Raw genomic sequence first — 15000 nt, 5'->3', positions numbered from 1 at the left:
TTGTAACTGTTCTTTTTCTGTCTTTTTTTTAAACTCTACTAGTAAAAGCTATAAGTGAAACTCAGTGCTTATGTGTGTTATTTGTGTGTGTGTGTGTGTGTGTGTGTGTGTGTGTGTCATTTGTGTGTGTGTGTGTGTTGTAGGGCTGTTGCAAAGAATTTTTAAAGTCTGATATAAATCGAATAATTAAAAAATCAATACTATTCAAATTTGGAAATTACTATTTGAATGTGGTGTTTTGGGAAGTTTTTTTTTATGTGTTGGCTAACTTTAGCTAGTATGTGAAAACAAAATGCTTTTGTCACGTCTAATGCACAATCTAAATTTGGCAGAAGCGATGCACCTACGGAGATCACCACTCCTGACCATTTCAGCGATGTGTGGAACGTTTTTGGATTTCCATCAGAAAACGGAAAAATAACAATTAGCCCAACGATGTCGTAATCTGCAGAATATGTAGCAACGTGCAGCCTGAGTGCACATCTGATAACACTACACCCTGACAAGCTGGGTAGAGAACGAGGAACCACGCAGCTAAAGCAGGCAAGAGTTAGGTTTTTACCTCCCTCCTCTAGGCTATGTCCGGTGCTTTTTTTCACTTCTCTGATGGGCATAATGGTTCATGGAATCGCGGGCCGAAAAAAGAAAAGAAAGCAAACTTTACCCCATCAGGAAATACTTGCTAATTTGGCGTCATCAAACATAGGCAATCAATAAAGTGGTAGTGGTATGGGCGTTCATTCAGTGTGTGTGCATGTCTGCACAAAAGAAATTGAAACCTCTCAAGTTGCACAGATATCGTCAGAGCCGGACCGTAACGGAGTACATTTACTTGAGTACAATTTTGAGGGATCTGTACTTTACTCGAGTATCATTTTTGGGGAGTGCTCATGACTTTACTTAAGTACATTTGAGAGGCAAATATTGTACTCTATACTCCACTACATTTATATCCATAACTGTGAGTACCAGTTACTTCTTCTTCTAAAAAAAAAAGAAAAATCTCAGAAACCCTCAATTTGTTATTTCCCTCTCAAACGTGATTGGATTGTGCAGGCGCCACTGATTGGGACAGCCTATCAGCAATCACCTTCAGCTTTCCGCCAAAGTCAACTCCATGGTCAGATTTAGATAAGAGACGAAACCATGGATGAAGACGCAGCAGGTCCATCCCGGGAATGTGCCAACCTGTGGCCCCACCTCGCCAGACTATTTCAATTTTCTGAACAAGTTAATGATAGTTTTCACTTCAAGTGTTTCAATTACAAAATAGTATTTTGTATTTGAAATACATATTTTAAATACATGTATTAGAAATACTGCCCATCCCTGGCAACATGGTAAAAAGATGAAAATGACTTGATTTTACTTTCAATTCCTTTTACATTCTCCAAGGTACTAACATTAAAATTTTTCATAACTTTTTCATACTACTATTGCAGTAGTAATGCAATATTTAAAAAATGTAGGCTACTCTTGTACTCCAAGTACTTTTAAAAACAAGTACTTCAGTACTTTTACTTAAGTAGGCATCTGACTGTTGTACTTTTACTTGTACTTGAGTAAAATTGAGCAAAGGGTATCTGTACTTTTACTCAAGTAATAAAGCTGTGTACTCTGTCCGCCTCTGGATATCGTTGGTAGACTGAGCTTTTGTTCAATATAACAAGTCAACCACGCGTTTATAGTGGCATTGGCAATGCATAAGCCCGTTTATACAGTGTATAGAGATGCATCGTAAATATTAATAATATGCAAAATATGAGCATTACATATTTGGATATAATTAGATTATTAAAAATAATCATGAATGAACTTCAAATTGGCTAAGAAGATTGACAGCCCAAGTGTGTTGTCATGTCGGTGTGCTTATGTGTGGTCATTTGTGTGTGTGTGTGTGTGTGTGTGTGTGTGTGTGTGGTCATTTGTGTGTGTGTGTGTGGTCATTTGTGTGTGTGTGTGGTCATTTGTGTGTGTGTGTGTGGTCATTTGTGTGTGTGTGTGTGTGTGTGTGTGTGGTCATTTGTGTGTGTGTGTGTGTGTGGTCATTTGTGTGTGTGTGGTCATTTGTGTGTGTGTGTGTGTGTGTGTGGTCATTTGTGTGTGTGTGTGTGGTCGTGTGTGTGTGTGTGTGTGTGTGTGTGGTCATTTGTGTGTGTGTGTGTGTGTGTGTGTGTGTGGTCATTTGTGTGTGTGTGTGTGGTCATTTGTGTGTGTGTGTGGTCATTTGTGTGTGTGTGTGTGTGGTCATTTGTGTGTGTGTGTGGTCATTTGTGTGTGTGTGTGTGGTCATTTGTGTGTGTGTGTGTGTGTGTGTGTGTGGTCATTTGTGTGTGTGTGTGGTCATTTGTGTGTGTGTGTGTGTGTGTGTGTGTGTGTGTGTGGTCATTTGTGTGTGTGTGTGTGTGTGTGTGGTCATTTGTGTGTGTGCGTGTGTGTGTGTGTGGTCATTTGTGTGTGTGTGTGTGGTCATTTGTGTGTGCGTGTGTGTGTGTGTGTGTGGTCATTTGTGTGTGTGTGTGTGGTCGTGTGTGTGTGTGTGTGTGTGTGTGTGGTCAATTGTGTGTGTGTGTGTGTGTGTGTGTGTGTGCCTATGTGTGGTCATTTATGTGTGTGTGTGTGGTCATTTGTGTGTGTGTGTGTGTGGTCATTTGTGTGTGTGTGTGTGGTCATTTGTGTGTGTGTGTGTGTGTGTGGTCATTTGTGTGTGTGTGTGTGTGGTCATTTGTGTGTGTGTGTGTGTGTGTGGTCATTTGTGTGTGTGTGTGTGTGTGTGTGTGTGTGTGTGTGTGGTCATTTGTGTGTGTGTGTGTGTGGTCATTTGTGTGTGTGTGTGTGTGTGTGTGGTCATTTGTGTGTGTGTGTGTGGTCATTTGTGTGTGTGTGTGTGTGTGTGTGTGTGGTCATTTGTGTGTGTGTGTGTGTGTGTGTGGTCATTTGTGTGTGTGTGTGTGTGTGTGGTCATTTGTGTGTGTGTGTGTGTGTGTGTGTGTGTGGTCATTTGTGTGTGTGTGTGTGTGGTCATTTGTGTGTGTGTGTGTGTGGTCATTTGTGTGTGTGTGTGTGTGTGTGGTCATTTGTGTGTGTGTGTGGTCATTTGTGTGTGTGTGTGTGTGTGTTTGTGGTCATTTGTGTGTGTGTGGTCATTTGTGTGTGTGTGTGTGTGGTCATTTGTGTGTGTGTGTGTGTGTGGTCATTTGTGTGTGTGTGTGTGTGTGTGTGTGTGTGTGTGGTCATTTGTGTGTGTGTGTGTGTGGTCATTTGTGTGTGTGTGTGTGTGGTCATTTGTGTGTGTGTGTGTGTGTGGTCATTTGTGTGTGTGTGTGTGGTCATTTGTGTGTGTGTGTGTGTGTGTGTGTGTGGTCATTTGTTTGTGTGTGTGTGTGTGGTCATTTGTGTGTGTGTGTGTGTGTGTGTGTGTGTGTGTGTGTGGTCATTTGTGTGTGTGTGTGTGTGGTCATTTGTGTGTGTGTGTGTGTGTGTGTGGTCATTTGTGTGTGTGTGTGTGGTCATTTGTGTGTGTGTGTGTGTGTGGTCATTTGTTTGTGTGTGTGTGTGTGGTCATTTGTGTGTGTGTGTGTGTGTGTGTGGTCATTTGTGTGTGTGTGTGTGTGGTCATTTGTGTGTGTGTGTGTGTGGTCATTTGTGTGTGTGTGTGTGTGTGTGTGTGGTCATTTGTGTGTGTGTGTGTGTGTGTGGTCATTTGTGTGTGTGTGGTCATTTGTGTGTGTGTGTGTGTGTGTGTGGTCATTTGTGTATGAGTGTTTCATTTCAACACAGATAAGCTTTTAAAAAGTCCATCAGCTGTTCTTTACATAGTTTTTCTATTTGACAGGCGATCATTTTAATTTTAGTAATTTAAAAAAAATGATATCCTGTCTGGTTTTAAATGGATCAAATCCGTCTCTGATTTTAAACGGGTTGAATCCGTCTCTGGGTTTAAATGGATCAAATCGGATCAAAGCTGTCTTTGGGTTTAAATGGATCAAAGCCGTCTTTGGGTTTAAATGGATCAAATCCGTCTCTGGTTTTAAACGGATCAAATCAGATCAAAGCCATCTTTGGGTTTAAATGGATCAAATCCGTCTCTGGTTTTAAACGGGTCAAATCTGGGCGAATATGGAGTGTTGGACGTAGGCTACTAACAAGGTAAAAGGGTTCAAGTTGAAGTCTTAATATTTGTCTTAATAAATGTATAGTTGTCACTTGTCACAGATCAACTTTATAATGAAATGTGTAACAGGCAGGTTATAAGTTAAAATAGGCCTACGGTATATCTCACTCATAAATATACATAACATTCTATAAAGAGAAACAGTCTCAGGCGAAGGCTGTTTGTATTGCACACTGTTTAAAGTGATAAGTGCAAGGCAGCAGTATTGCACATTAGAGTTTAGATTCTCTGCCTGAGCCCGAGCCCGAACTTGACCCGACCCGACCCGCGGGCCGGGTCGGGCCGATATTTCCAGCCACTATCCTCGGGCCGGGCCGGGTCCTTGATCAAGCTTGCTTTTTTTTTTTCTAATCATTAGCCTACTTGGGTGGGGAGCTGAAGCTATGCCATAGTCAGACTCAGAAATATTTTATATTTATCAAAGTAGGCCTAAGTAACAAGTGTATACAAAGTTATACAAGTTAGGCTCAGAGTTACAAAATGTCAATTGTAATGTCATCTGCGCAACACGTGTCATGCGCAGCTTCTCCACTCGCACACATCACACCGGACCTGCTGTGCTGTATTGTGGAGCTCACGCATCACACCGGGCCTGCTGTGCTGTATTGTGTAGCTTAAGTGCAACGTGAAGCTTGAAGATGTAAAGAAAAAAAATGAAAACAGGAGAAATAACTTCGAGGAAGTTTTGGAGAAAAGTCGGAGGTATGCATTTGTCAGGTATGCTTTGTTGCGTGCATTAAGTGCGCACGATGTTCACCTATGACAGCAAAAATACTTTAAGATGAACATGAAGCAGGCTTGCCATGGCAGAAATAATGATAGCCAGCCTTCAATGTCCTCTAAACGGATTTCTGTAGCTCAAACAGCTTGGAATTGTAGTTGAGAAGGTCAGTTATAATGGCCCACGTATTTAAAAAATGTCGGGTTTAAATCGGGCTCGGGCTGATAATTACAGTTAACGTGTCGGGCCGGGTCGGGCTCGGGCACAATGTGCACGGGCTCGGGTAGGGTCGGGCTTGATTTTTTGGGCCCGATCTAAGCTCTATTGCACATTTATTTGATTATAGTGCTAAGTACATTCCTGGTGAGGCAACACTATCAGAGTGAGCCTGGTGGTAGGAACTGTTGTTTAGTCTGGTGGGCTCCCAGGCTCCTGTAGCGCTTGCCGGATGGTAGCAGAGAAAATAACTGATGTCCTTGATCATGTCTGATAATGAGACCCAATTTTTGAAAAAAATGTGGTCTATGTTCTCCGGTCTGTCATTTTTTCCACCATCAGTGCCAAAATCCACGGCAAATGGCTACAGGCCATTTGATGCACATACCCAAATAGGATAGGCCTAGAGGAGAGATTAGGCTTTTGTTTTTGTCACGTTTGGACAGTTTATATAAACTCAACTAAAAAAATAATAAATACTGATAATAAATACACTCAGGGTGCGATTTGGTGGGAGGTGGAGGGCATCAACTCCCCCTCTGTTTTTTACATCCCTACCGTACTAGTTTGTACAGTGTCTGTATAGAGATTAAAAACTGTCCCGATTTTCTAAAGATAGCCTACCTCAGCCTCTTCATCTCATTTTTCGTCAGGACTATAATAGCCTAAGGACCCGTTAAGGAACTGCAGGGAACATAGAACCCTTTTTCAAAAAATGGGTTCTATGTTCCACGGCAATTAGCGGGGAACATAGGACCTGGGGAACATAGGGGTGACCCTGGTTAATGCTAGCAGCTGTACACTGACATACAGTATATGGGATAAAAGCAAGCGCACTACACATCGAAACCGATAAGGAATTGCTCTGGCTAGTTGTTATTACTGTTATAACCCTTCCAGTTAATCCAGTGTCAGCTTCCATGTCACAGACCACTTGACTTCACTGAAGTAGGGAAAGCAGTGGGAAAACTTATCTGCCTCAGTTGCTCACTGACATGTTGCACAACACTGCCATCTACTGGTTGTCCAGGGGAGGGTGAATTTGCATGTGCGAATTCGGGGGTATTTGTTTGTGGATCGCTGTGCATTTAGAATGTCTCAAAATGACGTCATCCACAAATCCACATATGCGATCCACAAATGCAGAATCTCCAACGCCTCCCACACATAAAGCCAAACATATTTATTTGCAAATGTCAAAATATATTTACAAATACACGCATATTTGTACGAATTACTTTAGATATTTGTATGTGTAACAGTGGTCAAGCATCAGGGGGGACAGAGGCGAAATGTTGAATTTTTCTTCCTTTTTATTTTTCCTTTAAGAAAATAAATCAAAACATTGCCTTCAGGCTTCAGTGTACCACGTACAGCATCAGATCAAAAGCATACGGCTACTCTGCTTACTCTCTCAGTAATAGAAAATGCATAATTTTATCTGAATCATGACATTTAACTTCCCATATAGAATGGGCATAACTAAACTGCATAAAGTTACAGCACTTCACTAGAACCTATTTACATTACGGAGCCACATACCTTTAAGAAAATAAATCAAAACATTGCCTTCAGGCTTCGGTGTACCACGTACAGCATCTGCACAAGCAAATACATCATGTATTGCGTTACTACTATGTAAACATTCCATTGTACACTTTCGCTTGCTAGCAAGCAAGGCACGCCAGACAGAAGTTCACACACATGGAATTACAGCTAATTACGTTCGGGATAACTCGCTTAACATTCACTGTTGTCTCATACATACATTGAAGCTATACTACACACATGAGAGACGCAGAGTAATATTATTTCCAATACATGTTTAACTACGCAGTTCAACCCATGCATGCTAGATAAGACATTAAAAGCATGGACATGGCTAGCGGAGTTTATGGCTAGTTACCAGTATGGAGAAACTTATAGTCAAAAGGAAAACATTAACAAACTTTTTGTCAAAACGTGCTAAATGCAGTACAATCCTTACAGTGCATGTAAATTAGTATAACACCTGGGAAACATCGAAGTTATCAACTTAAACATCAATAGAAAACTGATATACTGGGTGGAGTGCTTTGTACAGTGAACCTACCAGATCAAAAGCATACGGCTACTCTGATCGGGTAGGGAAGCAACACAAGACTACACGCAGCAGATCTGCAGTACACCATAAGGCCAAGGGTGGCTCCCATTCACAACTATTAAACAAGGCTGTTTTACTTTGGCGAAAATCATATATAACAATACACTACATTTTTAACTCTGTTACATCTGTCACATTTGTATATTTGTGTTTGTGTATTTACAAATACACGTCTATTTGTGCATATCTTTTCGAGTATGTACAAATCTTTATGAGACAATTCTACCTCCATATACCACACTCTATGAGGGGACCAAAGGAGGGGACAGTCATGCAATATCATTAACCCTCCCAGACGCTAGAGGTGCCTGTTGTGTTTTCCCTCCACTGGAAGCGTCGGTTATGTTTTGTGCCGTGATTGTAGGTGCTAAGCGGTGGTGGTGAGTCAAGACCGTCTGTAAGCAGGTGAGTACGGAGAGACAATGTTCTGACAAACGGCTCACATTGCAGAAATGGTATTAATGCACGAGATTATATCCAGCGGGCCTTTTACGCGCGTGGCTTTCAGAGAGTTCTCGCGTGTTTGTGTGCCATACACCTGTGATAGCCTACCGAGCTTGAGATGATATCAAGCTGGGGCGGAAATGATAACGTTAACCTACATGTCAAACCATCTTTACGCCGTTATCACGTTATAATCAAGGCTTTTGCATACTGTCTATCTGTTTTAACGTAAACTGCTGTGAACTAAACCTAAACGGAACCGGGTCTAAACTCGACAGTCAGTCTTTAAAATCACAGCTCTCCTCTCTTTCGCTTTCGTTTTGACCCGCCTTCTTCTGTCCAGAACCAGCAGCGAACGGACTGAGTAGAAGACCGCAAGCGAGGAAGATGGCCGGGTTCTTAGATAACGTTCAGTGGCCTGCGTGTCTCGACCTGGGGGAGAAACGCAACACCGTTGCGTCCGTCGCAGCAGGAGTCTTGGTGAGGAAGTCTGTGTTGTATGACTGGCACGTGAGGAGTATTTGCGAGATTTGTGGGAAAGAGATTCTAAAGTGTGTGTGTGTGTGTGTGTGTGTGTGTGTGTGGGGGGGTCATCCCTATGTTCCCAGGGTCCTATGTTCCCCGGTAGCTTCCAAGTAGACTGCAGCCGCACGGCAAGGCGCGGGTTGGTAAAGTGCTATCGCGCGTGTTTGAGCTCCGAGTCGCCTCTTCTTGGAGGAAGAGCGCATGTTTGAATCTGCAAGCACGTTCACTAATGAACATTTCTTGTGGAAGCTGGCCTATCTTAGCGATATATTTGATATATCTTAGCGATACATTTGAGTTAAATGTCCAGTTACAAGGCAAAGACAAGCACCTAACTCACCTAGCAAATAAGATTACTGCATTCACCAAAAAACTTGAGTATGGGACAGGCGCCTCGATCGCGACAGTATTATGCCTTTGAGATTTCTGAGCGAAATCGCTGAAACGTCTGATTGGGAGGCACTCTTGTGATCCCATGTATTAAACAGTAGGCCTACATCACATCCCTGCAAAGTTTATTTCAAAAATATTTCCCAACCAGCAGTGCTCAGTATGACTGGATTATGGATCCATTTAATGCAGCATGTTGGCATTTCATTGAATATATTGTACAATGCTGTACAATGAATGGCCTATGCTTCCTAATATGTTGTTGGAAAACAGAAATATGTGTGTTATGTATTTATTTATTATTATATCTGCAGCACCAGCTGATTTTAACTCTGTTGAAGAGGATATATTTAGAACTTGTCATTATTTCAATAAATTTGACAATTTTAAGCTTGACCTACCACTTTCTTAGAGCGATGAGGGACAGGTGGGGCTCGAGAATGCCCCCTCAAAGTGGGGAATGAAAGAAAAAGTTTGAGAACCACTGATCTAGTTTGTTAACTACCACAGTCACGAGTTAGGTCGCGATAGTCTGTCATTTTTAAAAAGTGGGTCCCCAGAAAAAAAGTTTGAGAAACACTGTTAAATCTAGCCGAGTCTGCATGGCTTCAGTCCCAAGCTTGTCATTGTCTTTGCACTTGGCATGTCATTGTTGATTCTTACTGTACAAGAGGTAAGGGAGGTGATCTAAAATAGCCTTTGGTTGAGCTGTCGAAAGAATGGGATTAATTTTAATGGAACAAAGAGATATCAAACTATACTGGGCTGTAGACCCAAAGGGACATTTTTGGATTATTGACGAGTCAGACCAAAGGGGCTTCGGAGCAACGCGCAGTCCCCCCTGCAGCGTGCAGCGAACGGAAAAATGAACAAAAACAAACCAATTAAATATCAACTTAAAAAGGCATGTAGTTGTAGCGCGTTTCTTCTGTGAGAGGTGCAGCTCGTGTGTGTTGCTGTCCTCAATTTAGTGCTGAAGCGGACAATCCGAAGTTACCTAGAATGTTACTTTGAACTCGTTATATTCAGTAAAGAAGCACTACACAAGTAAAACCATTGTAGGCCTATGTTATAAAAAATGTTCTTCATCTATTCTTTTACTCCGCTATACTCAACGTGGAAGTTAGGAAAATCGCCCTTCTGGCTTGTGTCAATATTGCACCGTGCGCGTATGTGTAGGTCCAGGCCCGTCGCAAGAGGGGGGCGAGGCCCTGTGCGAACTTGACGGGTGCGAGGCCCTTTTAACTATACGTGCATGGAATCATGCAATAGCTTACTTTACACGTAACTTAGGCTACTGTCGGTGTATATTTAGTAGTAGGATAATACATTGACATGTCTTTAAGAGGGGGAATGATATATAACATTATAGCAGGCACATAAATCGTTGGCCATAATAAGCCGTTTATTATCCGTCACATCAACAACACAGACATACATGTTAACACAGACATAGCTAAAGGTGAACATTTTGGCTTGAAGAAAATGGTCATGAAGTAGGCTATTAGGCTACTGAACGCAATTTGTCGATATCGAGCGCACAACATTCAAACTAAACTATTGAAGATATGTGCATTACATAAACTGACAAATTAATAACACGCATAACTTAGATTGACTCACCATAGCCTACTTAGAAAAAATCGACCTTTCTGGCTTTCGTTGCAGCAAACTCCGCAATTAAATCATTGTAATTCAGCTTGCAGGCAACGTCATTTTCAATTGACAGAAGGGCGAGCCCACATAGTCTGTCCTGTGACATTGAGGTGCGCAAATCATTTTTGATAAGTTTCAGCTTTGAAAAGCTTCGTTCCCCTGATGCCACAGTTACTGGAATTGTCAGTAAGAGCCTGAGCGATCCAGAGAACCATGCAGTGTCTTGTTGAACTCCTCTTTCTGTTTTAGTTTCTTTCTTTTCTCAGCACCAGACTGAAATTTACGAAAGCAGTCGCGCGGACGTGCTGCCGACATTTCCCCTTCGTTCTGGCTCGCCTTCCCGGCCGCTACAAGCCTGGCTGACCGCTACAACAAGCCCGCTACAAGCATGGCCGGCCGGCGGCCGCTACAAGCCTAGCCTACGTAACGTCATGAAATAAAATGAAAAGATATTAATTTTTATTTACTTTGTTTTTAAATCTTAAACAATGTCTATGCAGATTTAAATGAAATACAGTTCTTTATTTTAGAGACAAATTGTATAAAGAGCAGCAATAAAGATTTAGAGATAAATCTGCAACATTGGCAACACAGGTGCGAGGCCCATCAGAGCGCGAGGCCCTGGGCGACCGCCCAATTCGCCCCCCCCTTCCGACGGGCCTGTGTAGGTTTACCTGGTGTGCTACGGCAAGCAACATTGATAGAAAAATACACTTTGCTACCGTTTGTGCACGAAATGTGCACTCGCAAGCATATCCCATGCAATTTCCGTGGTCAGATACAAGGCGGGGAACATAGGACCCTTTTCTACAAAAAGGGTCCTATGTTCCCCGGTCCCATACAAATAGCGGGGAACATAGGACCCGGGGAACATAGGTACGCTCCCGTGTGTGTGTGTCAGTGACGGATGCTGCTCTTTGGAATAGGGGAAGTTCTTATATAAATGGTCAATTATTAAATTAATATTATTAAGGTACCATATTGTTCTTTGAGTGCAAAAGTGATCCCAAAACCCAGAATAGACCAAATAGTATAGACTTCTGAGACATATGGCAGCAGGCTTGCCTACATTTTACCAGTTGACTTTGGGGGAGTTTGAATAGGCTATTTGGTAGCCAGTGTTGGGATCGTTACTCAAAAAAAGTAATTTGTTACAAGTTACTCGTTACTTCTTCAAATTCAAGATAGTCATTTTGGAAAGTAACTTGTTACTCGTTACCGTTACTTTACTTTTGAGTTGGTCTCTAACCAAGGTGCAACATTCAAATAGTTAGGCTACACTGTTAATATTCACACTTTCAGATTTGACACTGGTCAGCTAAAAGTAGCCTAGGCCTACTTTCACGCCTAACAATAACCTATATTAATTTTGTCACCTTTGCTAAATGTACCTTTTGTTTAGTTTTATTTTACCGTTATAGTAGGGGGGCCTATGTGTCTAATTTGGGGGCCTGTGGGATTTGCATGTTAATTTTTGGAGAGTATTGTAACGATTTGATAGTGACACACACAGTTGTCCAATCAAAAGGTTTATTAGCTGAGAACGAGAGCAGGGACACAGACACAGAACACAATACACACGGGGCAGGTCAAGCACACACACACACTACACATACAGGGGAGGACGCAGCCCCCCACACAAAAAGGATCACACACGAGGGAAACTAAAAGGGAAACATGTTACAATAAAGACGCTAACATTACACTCAAAACTAAGAAGAAATACAGACATAAACCCCCAAATGTTCACTCCCGTATCCCAGCATGCCCTGCGTGGGAGAACGCTAACAATGTCTTGTGCGCCGACGTTACAGTATTATGTCTTTATTCTAGGGGTTCTTAAGAGTAAAAAAAAAACATGTCTCCATTTTTTTGAAGGGTTTGAAGGACCCAAATCAAAGGTCAAATTCAGAAAAGGTCAAATATGGTGTTTTGTCCATAAACCTCACATTGCTGGTATTATAGCATAGGGTTTGGTGCCAAAAAGCAAATATATTCTACAAGGTGTGCAAAAGTGGGCCACATAAACAATACATTATAAAACATTTTTAGGCTGATGATTGATCTCTTTAACAAGAAATTGTGCCTAAAAAAAAATAATACTTCAATACCAATACTATCAATTCATGCCTATTAGTGTGCTTGAGTGTAGGCCTAGCCTGCTCTGTCAGTTCTTGTCTACACCCATTCAGAGCACAAAGTGCAGAGATCAAGTTTAATAGACTTAATAGACTTTTACATAGTACCAGCTGAAGTCTCTAAGGCCTTCCGTAGCTTATGTAAGTGTGATGAAAAGAAAGGGTAAAGGATCAGATAGACAAACAGACAGGTGTGTGTGTGTGTGTGTGTGTGTGTGTGTGTGTGTGTGTGTGTGTGTGTGTGTGTGTGTGTGTGTGTGTGTGTGTGTGTGTGTGTAAGTGTAAGAAAGAGAAAGAGAGACACTACCAGCATGGATGGATTATGAACTTTCAGGCCCAGATGTATTAAGGGCCACCCACTAATTGTTGCATAAAAATTTATTTGATGTGATTTCCTATATTCTGGTGCATTTTGGGGATGGCCAATACTTTAATTCAATCAGATTCATAGCCTATATGTTGATATGATGTGTTGATATCGAGGCAATGATTCCATGCAATGGCTTGGGCCCCCTGACTCCTTGTCTCCCCTGGGCTTGGGCCCGGTAGGCCCATGCAGTAATCTATCCCTGACTACCAGTGACAGTTGGCTGATGATAGCTGGCAGTGATAGAATTTAGAATATCGAATAACCTGAAGCACATAGTGCTCTGTTCTTCATGGTTGGTGATATTAGTGACCTTCTAGCCTTCTACATTTGAGCAAGCACATTTTCATAGTCCATGGTGGCACAGTCTAGTTAGGTTATATTCTGAGGTGTGTCTTTCTGTTAGTCAGGTGATGGCACACATATTCTAAAAGAAACAGATTTTGGGCTATGTATCCAGTGGCAGATATGTGTGGACTGGTGAATGAACCATCACTAGAGACATATGCCAAATTTCTTGTTTTTGTCCATGAGAGAGTATGGAGATGGGGATCACAGATCAGCCAACGATTACATTGTTAAAGTGCAGTTATCTTACAAGAGAACAAAGCAGTTTGGCACAGGAACTGCTACAAATCCACCTGTAACAGTGAGCATCTGCAGCATGCTAAGATTCGCTACTAGAAATCATGTGAAGCAGGCAGGACTCAGTGTCTTCAGAAAAGACGTGGTAGACCATCTTCTGAACCTGCAGCAACACCTGCAACTGCATCAAGTCCATCTAGAGGGACTTTGTACACTTGTTCAGCAGCAGCTGCTGCCAGCATAGATAAGTGTTTCTTCTATCAGAAGCAGACAAAAGAGCGTCTTCATGAGGTGTCCTCTTTCAATGCAGGCAACCAACCAAGAGCAAGAAATAAGTAATATTTTGAAGTCAGGTAGCCAGTGTAAAGATGCTAGGATGGGGAAAATATGTTCATATTTTTTGTGTGTGTGAGCAGCTGCATTTTTAATAAACTGTTAGCTCTTTAGACAGGTATTATTACAGCCAGCATAATAGCATTGCAATAGCATTGCAATAGTCTATCCTTGAGATGAGAAAACATTAATTTCTTGGCATCTGGTAAGGAGAAGGACTTCCTTATCTTTGAAATGTTCCTTAAATGGTAAAATTAAGTTTCGGTGATCTGTTTTATGTGATTACTTAGTGCTAGGTCCTGGTCAATTATAACTCCCAGGTTTTTAACACTTGTGGATGAGATCAGTAGAGAAGTGGAATATCACTATATGTAGCCTGTGATGTGGATAGGATATCCCTCATCTTTTTAGAACTTAAAACCATGACTTCTGTTTTATCTGAGTTCAAAAGCAGGAAATTATTCGTCATCCATGTCTTTATAGCTCTTATACATGTGTCAAGTTTGTTAATTCATCAGGTTTTATGGAGAGGTATAGTTATGCATCATCTGCTAAACAACAGGGGCCCCAGTACTGAGCCTTGAGGCACTCCATATTTTACCATAATCTGGGTAGATGGTTTATTATGGACCTGTACAAATGTACCTGTATGATCTAAACCAAGCGAGTGCTGAGTCTTTGATGCCTATCAAATTTTCAAGCCTAAGTAGTATGTCATGGTCTATGCTGTCAAAGGCAGCGCTGAGGTCCTGGAGGACCAGTATAGATACAAGGCTAGCTTTTTTGAGGGAGAGCTTAATAACAGATGTCTTAAACGACTGCGGTACATGCCCTGACAGAATTATTTATAATCTAGAGCAAAACATTATCCAGGAAGGGGAGACCAGTCTTAAGAAGGTACAAATAGGGTTTAGTAGACTAGTTGTAGATTTTGATGAGGACATTGTGGAGGTGAGATCTAATATGTTGTGTATATGTAAATGAATTAAATGTTGTTTGAGGTCTCATCTGTGATTCAGTGATTTTGCTATCTTTCAGCAATGGAGTATGTGTATTTGGTGAAACTGATTGGTTATTGATCGTATCTCTAATTGTTTGACATACAATCATAATACTGACACAATCATACTGTTGAAAATAATAAAATAACTGTTTTGTGAACTTTATTCAACATAGCCAGTGATTTAGGCAATATTTATGGTGTTAATTATAGTGAAATATACAATTTCACAAAAATAGGGTTAAAAACAATGACCTCTAAAGACAGTCCAACCACTCCAAAAATTAACATTTCAATCCCACAAAAAC

The 15000-nt window shown here is 41.4% G+C and overlaps 1 protein-coding gene across 1 annotated transcript in view; it reads left to right on the top strand.

Annotated features, from left to right (window-relative positions):
• The first annotated feature begins 7581 nt into the window (after nt 1-7581).
• Nucleotides 7582-15000, top strand: part of LOC143099986 (transmembrane protein 50B-like) — an 18522-nt gene continuing 11103 nt past the window's right edge. Inside the window, exons 1-2 of the mRNA XM_076262881.1 lie at nt 7582-7659; nt 8042-8178. Of these exons, the coding sequence (XP_076118996.1) occupies nt 8086-8178 (93 nt within the window). The 5' untranslated portion in view covers nt 7582-7659; nt 8042-8085. The remainder of the gene's footprint in view (nt 7660-8041; nt 8179-15000) is intronic.

This window comes from Alosa pseudoharengus, unplaced genomic scaffold (genome assembly GCF_046254945.1).
Source record: "Alosa pseudoharengus isolate Yale_2024_CS ecotype anadromous, Long Island Sound unplaced genomic scaffold, YU_APseudo_1.1 YU_APseudo_1.1_scf_3, whole genome shotgun sequence".
NCBI classification, from domain to species: domain Eukaryota; kingdom Metazoa; phylum Chordata; class Actinopteri; order Clupeiformes; family Clupeidae; genus Alosa; species Alosa pseudoharengus.
This window is presented reverse-complemented; position numbering and strand designations above follow the sequence as displayed.